Source organism: Cibotium barometz, chromosome 35 (assembly GCF_041138505.1).
Source record: "Cibotium barometz isolate CiBa-2024 chromosome 35, ASM4113850v1, whole genome shotgun sequence".
Taxonomy (NCBI): Eukaryota; Viridiplantae; Streptophyta; class Polypodiopsida; order Cyatheales; family Cibotiaceae; genus Cibotium; species Cibotium barometz.
Window position 1 is genome coordinate 41,993,408 of NC_141080.1, and position 9,551 is coordinate 42,002,958.

The window sequence follows — 9,551 nt, forward strand, 5'->3', positions numbered from 1 at the left end:
AGCATGTATTAAGCTCTATGCATAAGATTTATGCATTAGCTTTAAACATGCATTAAGCTCTATGCTTAAGGCTTCATACATAAGCTTTATGCATGAAGCTTAAAACATGCACAAGCTTTATGCATGAAGCTTAGGCATAAGCTTTATGCACTAAGCTAAACCTAAGGGTGCAACATTAATGACGATTACAAGAAAAACATGGCTTATCTCTTATTGTCAAGATGAAGGAGATGATTAGTGCAAGGCCTACAAAACATGAAATAAAAAAAAGGATTAGTAGTACATTTAATAAACTCTACCTACCTAAGCTTTATGCAGGCTTTAAGTAGAATGCATTAAACTCTAGCCAAGGTTTAAACTCTATGCATAGAGCTTTACGCATAAGCTTAAAACATAATTTAATCTCTATGCATAAGGCTTTATACATAATATCTATGCATGCTTTAAGCTCTATGCATAAAGCTTAATGCAGATTTAAGCATACATTAAACTTTATACATAAGGCTTTATGTATAAGCTCTATGCATGCTTTGAGCTTAATACATAGAGATCTATTCATAAGGCTCTACGTATAAGCTTTAAGTATGCATTAAGCTTTATGCATAAGGCTTTATGTATAAGCGTAAAGTATACAATAAGGAGGAAGAGGAAGAAATTACAAGTGCATAGAATAGAGGTAGATTGATGGAGTAGATGGAGGTGGTGCAGTCCTTCAAAGAAAGTAGTGGGGATATATTTTGGGGGAGAAAAGAACTATGTTTGTAGGCACCACGGGTTCAAGAAAGAACTATGTTTGCATGCACCACGGGTCCTTCAAAGAAAGTAGTGGGGTTATATTTTGGGGGAGAAAAGAACTATGTTTGCAGGCACCGCGGGTTCAAAAAATTATTTTTTCAGCATCGTTGAGTGTCACTATAAGCATCACTATAAACGGTGCCCAAGGGTACTTATAGCAGCGTTATCTAACACATTGTTAAAATGCCGCACATAAGTGTCACATCACTAGACATGGAATAAATCTTTTTTTAATCTTGCAATGGGTGGAGATATGGATCCTGAAATAGACCAATTAGCATGTATGAATTTAATTGAAGATGTAGCTAATGTTGGACCAAGATCGCCCTAATACATTATTCTATTTCTTAATTAGCAATATTAATTTCATATTTTTCAATTAGCATGTATGAATTTAATTGAAGATGTAGCTAATGTTGGACCAAGATCGCCCTAATACATTATTCTATTTCTTAATTAGCAATATTAATTTCATATTTTTTATATGAGGTCTTCTTTCTTTTTTATATGAGGTCTTCTTTCTAAATATAATCATGTTGATCTCCGTCCTGAAAAATGAAGATGCGCCATGATTGGTCTCTCTTGAACACCTATATTATCTCACAACACAGAAAGAGCACAATCATGTCCAGATTCGCAAAAATTTAAAGAATCCATTTATAATTTAAAAAACTTCACAGCTAGGGGCATGTGGCTATAGCCATGCATATAACCACATATATGGCTGCAGGCAACGTGTATAGCCACACGTGGCTATAGCCGCGCTGACTGCCAACAAAAATAAAATGGGGACAAAATGGGGGAGAGATGTTAGGACATGTGTCCCCTCCACATCTCTCCCCCATTTTGTTCCCTGTGTTTTTTAATCACATTATTTAAACACTAATTAATCACATTTTTTAAAACATTTAATCACTTAAAACATACATACACAAAAATAATTGTGATACAATGTCGTGGATTATATTGCAAATTACATAAGTTGATCATGCTCAAAAATGAAAAAGTGAAGATACTAAGAAAACTAATTAAATTAATGCATCATCTTCATCTTCATCAAGATTCTCCTCACGTGCATCCTCACCACGTGCATCACCACCTTTATCACTGCCACTTTTAGCATTGTCTTCCTACGTTAAATAGTGAAACAATGTAAAAAATTTAGCCACAAGGAAAACAACATAAGAATTGAGAAACTTAGGTGATAATTAAAATTCAAATTTAGCTACTCACTTAGTTTTTCTATAGAGCTCATTGGATATCCACATTAGTGTTACTACTCCCTCATGTTTGAGCCACTCCAAAGTCTTAGCTTTGTTGTGATTTTTGTGGTACTTATTTTTTTGAGTCATTGGAGGGCCACCTACTACCCTTTTCTACAACAAATTACAACATGAAAGAGATATCTAAGGCATACGATACTCTAGAGTGGTCCTCAATTACTAGCTATCTTGAGGAGCCCAAGGAAAGCATTGTTCAATTTACGTATAAAAGCTTCATGATGGTCTTACATTGTAATTACATAACATTGATTGTTTGTAATGTTTTGTGATACATAGTTCTTTCTTTCCATATGAATTAGCAAGTGTGGAGATCAAAAAGTACATGAGGCCATTTACAAAATGGGAACAGCGGTGTGGTGAGGTATGAAAAAGTAAAATTCTAATATGGCTTTATTTTATTGTTGCGCGAGTTTGTAAGACATGTCATGCTAATTAAATGGACTCAATTCCATATTAAGTATATAAGTTCCAAGGAGATCCATCCATCCACTATTGATGCAGCCTCAGTAATGGTAGTGGAGGTAGTGTGCATGATTGAGAAAAAACTCCCAAGAACTATAGTCACTAGTCAATTACATCTTGTGGTACACTTGATAGATGAAGTGTCAGTGTACAGTGTTATGCATGCTCAATGGATGATCTTCCTTGACCATCTCATAAAGGCCTTAAAGGATTCTGTTAGACAGAAAGTGAGGCCAAAAGGAAGTATGATTTTGAGATATTTTTAGCTCTTTGGAATGCTCTCTAGAATGGCTGGATTTGTTTTCCATTACGTGGCTATAGCCGCGCACTACAACTGTGCACACCTTGTGCACCTACCCGGGTCCCGCCTCTATTCTCTCTCCTCTTCAATGTGACTATGCTCCCCATCTCTTATAGTGCCTCCTAATACAAACCAACACACATTCATGTAATAACTAGTCTCTCTTACGCACCTCTGTTACATCCCACCATAAACCAATACACATTTTCTCTCAAGCGATTATAAAAAGTCTACTTCTCTCAAGCGATTATAAAAAGTCTACTTCTCTGGAATTCTATCTAAGTATGTGACTATACATGTAGCCATACTATATTACCCCCTAACACAAACCAACACACATTAGTGTGGTAAATGGTCTCCCTTAGGCACCTCTATTTCATCCCACCACCAACCAACACATATTTTCTCTCAAGTGATTATGAAAAGTCTACTTCTCTGGATTTATATCTTAGCATGCGACTATACATACAACCATACACATAGCTAAACACATGGATACAACCACATGTGTAGCCACATGCTGCAATTCGATGCCCCTACAACATTCACTCACTTCATTCAACCACCACTCTCTCACTATATTCTCTCACTAGTGGCATGACTACATTATTTGACTATGCCTCATTGACTATGCCTCAACCTCTTGTAGTGCCCTTGTAAATTTCCAACTTTGTCTACATAGCTTTATCTCTATAGTGTAGAAATAAAAGCAAAGAAATACTAAACCTATTCAATACATAATTTTATTCTATTCTTGATATTTTTTAGAACATAATAAAAGTGAAAGTTGTTTCTTTGCTTACATCAAACTAGAGAAGATATGGTCTAAAACCAAGAGATAATTTATTTATTTTCCAAGCATTCCAAGATGATATGTATTTCAAGTTTATTACAAAGTAGAATGATATTTACAATCTAAATTGGTGAGGAGGAAGGATCTAAAGATGATGATGAAAGAACAATGTGATGCCAAAACCAATGAGTTTGCCAAAGTTGTATCATCTTGTGTAGAGGTACATGCTTGGTCTCTGGCACAAAAAGTAAGGTGAAAATGCCCATCACTATGACCCACCCCGCAAAAAAAAGGAATACTCCAAACTTGAAGGCACACAACATGGACAAGAATGTTTGAGCAATAACAAACTTGCAGAGCATATTCACAAACACAGTCAGGCTTTGTCCTGCTGACCGAACATCTTGTGAATATATCTCACTAGGTATGAGCCATGCAAGGGGCCCTAATGATAGAGAAAATGCGACTACAAAGAGACAAACCATTGCCACCTCTATGACACCCTCACTTAGAGGTAGCTTGTTCACATTTCCTCGAAGCTTGGTCCCAAAAATGGTTCCAATCACCACCTGCCACCATAAGTGAATAGACAAATCCATAAATCCAAGTTTCAAATATATTATACTTACTCAATGCAAGTATTCAATCATAAGGTGCCAAATATGTAGTAAATGCATAGAGGTTGCATACACCCACAAGATACTTAAGAGCATGCTTTAATATGTAAACACCACATTATGTAGAAGTTTTTCTTTCTGAACATGGCCTATTATCATCCAAAAACCCTACCTCTCCTGTATGTTCAAAGCCACATGTGGATCTAACCATGCTTTTTTTTAAAAAGCTACATGTGTAGGCAAGGCTTAGCCTCCCACATTCGACCTTGGTGCCCTATCCAACGAAGCTATCGTAGCATTTCTGGAGTATGAGAGAAGCCTAAATGTTAACTGATTGTCAATATCTTGTGTAACCTAGACTTATGCAACCTCGACCTTAAACGTCAATTATAAACAGAGAGCCCTGACACTCATTGGCGAATCTCATGGACGAGGAATTTTTGTCGCCGTCTTCTCATCTACGCGAGAAACCTTCTCTCTCTCTCTCTCTCTCTCTCTCTCTCTCTCACACACACACACGCGCGAACACAATTTATAGCTTACAAGTGGAGTTATATGAGTCTTTACCAGGGGTGCAGTCATGAAAACACATCCGATGAGAAGCAAACGACGACGACCCACTTTGTCGACGACGAAGGTGGCGACGCAGATGGAGAGGAAGGCCGTAGCTCCGGTGATTATGGCGGAGTAGAGGGATGCATCATCACCGAAGCCGGCAACCTTGAATAGGAAAGGCCCGTAGAATAGGATGGCGTCATTGCCTGCCACCTGCTGAAAGAAAGGTAATGCGAAACCCAGCACAAGTTGGGCCCTATTGTGCTTCTCACAAAAGAGCTCCGTGTAAGGCTTAAACCTTTGGCTACGCTCTTGTGATACTTGTCTTGCAACGTCGAGAAGATCCTGGAACTCCCGCTCTACTTCCTGCACTGAGCCCCTGATCTTGCTCAACACTGCCTTTGCCTCCTCGTGATGGCCCCTCTCTAGTAACGATGAGGGTGTCTCCACCACCATTAGACTACATGCTGTTAGCAGAAGAGCTGGTATTCCTGCTAACCCTAGTGACAGTCGCCACCCCCATGGATGTATCTTGGCTGCCATGTAGTTTACAATATTTCCTGAGAGTATCCCAATTGATATGTAAACTGCAAAGAGTAGATTCAAGCCTCCCCTCATGCTTGGGGGTGCAATCTCCGACAAAAACACTGGCACCGCCTGCAATAGTAGGCAATTTTGTAAGCGACTTTTTAATTATTAGTTTAACGCCAATAATTATGAGCTTTTCATGTACCGTGACTGACTCTTTGAGTTTTTCACCACGTATTTCCCACTTATTTCATGTACACACTTACTTAGAACAGCTTAACTCTTAGCCATCTCTTCATTTCTCTATATATTATATTAAGGAAGAGTTTCACAAAGCTTTTACATGGCAAGAATTTGGAGGTTAGAGAAAGAGAGAAAGAGGTTTGAAGAGGTTTGGGTAGAATTTGAATTTGGAGTCTCAAAGATGTGCGAGCACGGGTTACTCATTATTAGTAAGAGAAAAGGGAGCCCAATGCCCATCATACCTATGTGATACTACAACATGCCCATCATAACAACCCAATCTTTAGCTAATGAAGAAAAAACTCTTAGGTACCCATCATAATGGATGGGTGCCTAAAATGGATGGATACCTTTTAGCTTTTCTTCATTAATTAATTAATACATGCTATCATAGGCATTAATTAATTAAAGATTTTTAAAGGTGTGCTATCACAAAACAAACATTTTTAGACCTTGGTCACCACATATGACTACTGCTTGCAACATGATAGCGTACAAAGGGCGAGCCAAAAAAAATTTACAATCGTCACTAGACAACCCCTGCTCACCTAGAGAGAGAGAGAGAGAAAGAGAGAGAGAGAGCCTTTGCGGGATGTGTTTGTGGCTCTTATCCCATAAGGGGTTTGTTACCCAGCCCTTGCTCATGACAAGGAGAAAGAGGACACTGTTCAAGCATCTGCGAGAGAGGACACCTTTCCCATCAGAGAGTGTGACATCGTGTGTAGCCCATAAGGGTGTGAGAGAGCCTGCTCATGAAAGAGAGAGAGAGAGAGGGTGCTCCATGAATCTCATGGATAAAAGACAAAATCTTACCAAATCTCACTTACCTATTGCATGAAAGACACATAGTAGGGAATTTTAAAAAAATATTTTTTCAAATTTCTTCAAATAATTACAAGAAATTTAATTAAAACAAACCTCATATAAAAACCTTGAAAAAAAAGAATATTCTCAACTAATTAATAAAAAAAGTAAACACTGCGAGTTATATAGTAATAAAAGAAGGAATGAAAAATACATCAATTGGCCAGCAGGCAAGGGAGGATCAGTGCTCACGAAAACGATTTTTTAAGCAGTGAAAAAACCCCTACTTCTAATTCAAGCCAAGATTTCTATTATAGGCCGGTTTTCAAATGGTGCCATGTCAATTACGCCAGTTTTTCAAAGCCAAAACAACAATCATTTTGGTTTTTAAAAGAGAAGCTCTTAGCTAACCAAAAACCACTTAAAAAACACAACTCTAAAACTAATCCTCTTTTAGAATGTTGCCAAACAAAGCTATTTGCATAAAATAACCACTCCCAGTCGAGGCCAACTCAAATTTCCTCCCACTTTTTCATTTTGTAGCCATTGAGAATACCTCCAAGAATCCAATGCATTTTGACACATAACCAACCATGCAACTCGTACCACCACCGTTTCTTTTAATAACTAACCCAGCAAAAGGGCAACGGGGTGGAGTCTTGCAACGGCTAGAACTTGGGTATATAGTACATATACTATATATATTTTATGTCCTTTAAAGTAAGGACATACTGATACATAACCCTTGAAAAAAAAGGAAGACTTTTGTCCTACCGTGAATACCAAGTTTTAGGATCAAATTTTCTCCTTTTTGAAAAAGGATTAGACAAAAAAAATCCATTAGGTCCAAAGTTTGCCTTGATAAAATACACTAAAGGGCGATTTTTCATGAGCACTAGGAAGGATCATACCACACGTACAATGTTTCTAGCCAAGATAACAACTAATGCCATGTTACAACAAAGCCGTTCGGCATTTCTTCATGCGCTTTGTCCGGGTTTGAAAAAAATAAACATTGGATGCTTTATAAATTAATAACAAAAGTAGGCGTTCGGTGCTCTATCCTAACAATACGGAAAAAAAAGGGAATGTAGAGGAATGGCAAAAAAAAAAAGGGAGTGTAGAGGCTCTTAATACTCTACTATTAAAAATCATTTCCCTTTGTTCCTTTGTATTGACACAGGCACTCCCCTAAGAGAGTCAAAGCTGCCTTCAATCCAACTAATTAAAGAATATGTCATGAGAAGCTTATCTAGAGTTGAGAAACATGACACTACATGATTAATAATGAGTTGAAATTAAAGCAGTCCTCCCTTTCACTAAATACACTCATTTACACTCACAAAAACAAGATATTATCATAAAACTAGACTATATTATTATGCAAGCCAATTAATGCATACCTGATTTGCAAAGCCAAGTCCACAGCCTAGAAGAGCTCGGCCAGTAATAAGCATCCCAAGGTTTTGAGCTGAAGTGCCCAGAAGAGTCCCAAGTATGAAGAGTATTCCTGCACACAGCATGGTGGCTCTCCTTCCAAAGTTCCTGCTTATTCTCGAAGCAAACAAGGTGGCCACAAGAGCTGCAAGATACAGACTAGAGCTGAACAGCTGAAATACTTGGTTGTTATACTTGCAATAGTTGCTTTCCTTTGCGTCATGCTTGTGTATGAGTACACTTGGATAAAACTTTTGTAGGAAATCATCCATAACAGAGATCCCACCTGCCAAAATTCAGGGCGTAATTCCAAGTGATTACATTATTCCCCTTGCTTTGATTCGTCTAATTACAGTACCCAAGTATTAATCCCCTTCCTTTTGACTATTTTAATCATGCCACTTAACTGCCGAGAATTAATCAAGCTACTAATCCCCTTACTTTACTCTGTTTCTAATTACAATACCAAAGGGTATGCTCCTCCGCAACAATTAAAAAAAAGAGGGGAAAAACGTGCTGAGAATGAATTAAGTTACTAATCCGGTTACCATAATCTTTCGAATCAACCATTAATTATATTGTCAGCAAGTGCAACGTAATGCAAGCTTGATTAAGCCCCTATACTAGCTTAATTTGATCAAAACCACATGCGGTCAAGCAGCGGAACGCACAATTAGAGGTTATAACACACCATGAAGTTTTTTTTGAAGAAATAAACGGCTTATAATTAATTAGAGAAGAAGTGAACAGCTTATAATTAATTTAGCTACTTGGTGAGATGATTAATTAACCTGTGGTGTAATGAAGAAGAGGTTACCAGCAATAACGAGATCGTAGCCGTACATGAGCCCCCCACTTCCGGCCATTAAACAGGTGAAGATCACGTAGGGAGTGATCGGGGGCTCATAATCGGCAGTTTTTGAGCTGAGAGCACGAGGAATTTCGCCAGCATTTGCCATATGTAGAAATATCTGAAACCCTCTAAAGTGAGGAAATGGAATGTCTTAATTCTAAAATCAAACTCTTAATCACTCTAGGTTCGCTGCAACTTCTTCTTCTCTATCTCTCGCTCACTCACTCGCTCACACACACACACACACTCTCTCTCTCTCTCTCTCACACACACACTCTCTCTCCTCTCTCTCTCTGTCTCTCGTGCAGACCGCAGAGTCCATCTACTGTGGGATTGATAAAGTCATGGGTGCCTCGATGTCAATTTCCGCATCACGACGTAACATGGCACGCCTACCACATAACAACCTTTTCTTTTCAAAATATATTTTTTGGAAGGGCATCGTGCCTTTTTGTTCCTATGACCATAATGTGAGGATTGGAGGGATGATTTTTGTCTAAATAATTTATTTTTTAAAGATTTTCTCGGTATTGAATATCCACCATTGCTACAATTTTATGACTTTGTTTAAATAATCTAAATTCTATATTTTCTTAATCTGGCATGTGCTTTGTTGTAAATAATGGGTCATTTGTCTTTTTTTAAATGAGAAGTATTCTTCTTTGTGTGCTAGGACTCCACACATAGTATAAGGACATCGTATAATGATCATGACTATTTATCATTCATTTTAAAATCTTGGCTCTTGCTCTCTCAAAGACTTTTGTCATGTTGGACTCTTTCTTTCCAAACTTCTAGACTACATTAGTACAGTAGCCTTCACATATACACCAAAGCATAAAAAAACAGGTTAGCAAGTGCGTGCACTATGTGAATGCAG

The 9,551-nt window shown here is 37.9% G+C and overlaps 1 protein-coding gene across 2 annotated transcripts; it reads right to left on the bottom strand.

Moving 5' to 3' along the window:
• Window positions 1-1,736: 1,736 nt before the first annotated feature.
• On the bottom strand, window positions 1,737-9,005 carry LOC147618461 (sugar transport protein MST4-like). Of its 2 annotated transcripts, none has more exons than XM_086774899.1 (4): window positions 8,636-8,982; window positions 7,785-8,104; window positions 4,819-5,463; window positions 1,737-2,171 (listed from the first exon to the last, which is right to left on the bottom strand). In XM_086774899.1, exons 1-4 carry the CDS (start codon window positions 8,775-8,777, stop codon window positions 2,025-2,027), a joined length of 1,254 nt encoding a protein of 417 aa, XP_086631025.1. In that variant the 5' UTR covers window positions 8,778-8,982; the 3' UTR covers window positions 1,737-2,024. The 2 variants fall into 2 exon arrangements, with proteins under 2 accessions (XP_086631025.1, XP_086631024.1); XM_086774898.1 differs by lacking the exon at window positions 1,737-2,171 and adding an exon at window positions 3,668-4,203 and having other exon boundaries at window positions 8,636-9,005.
• Window positions 9,006-9,551: the final 546 nt, after the last annotated feature.

Excerpts from the sequence above, each read along its gene's own strand:
- LOC147618461 (XM_086774898.1), bottom strand. The coding sequence starts at position 8,777 with ATGGCAAATGCTGGCGAAATTCCTCGTGCTCTCAGCTCAAAAACTGCC. Across the intron at positions 5,464-7,784 it reads GACTTGGCTTTGCAAATCAG|GCGGTGCCAGTGTTTTTGTC; the intron begins GTATGCATTAAT and ends CTACTATTGCAG. Across the intron at positions 4,204-4,818 it reads TTTTCATGACTGCACCCCTG|GTGGTGATTGGAACCATTTT; the intron begins GTAAAGACTCAT and ends TTATGGTGGCAG.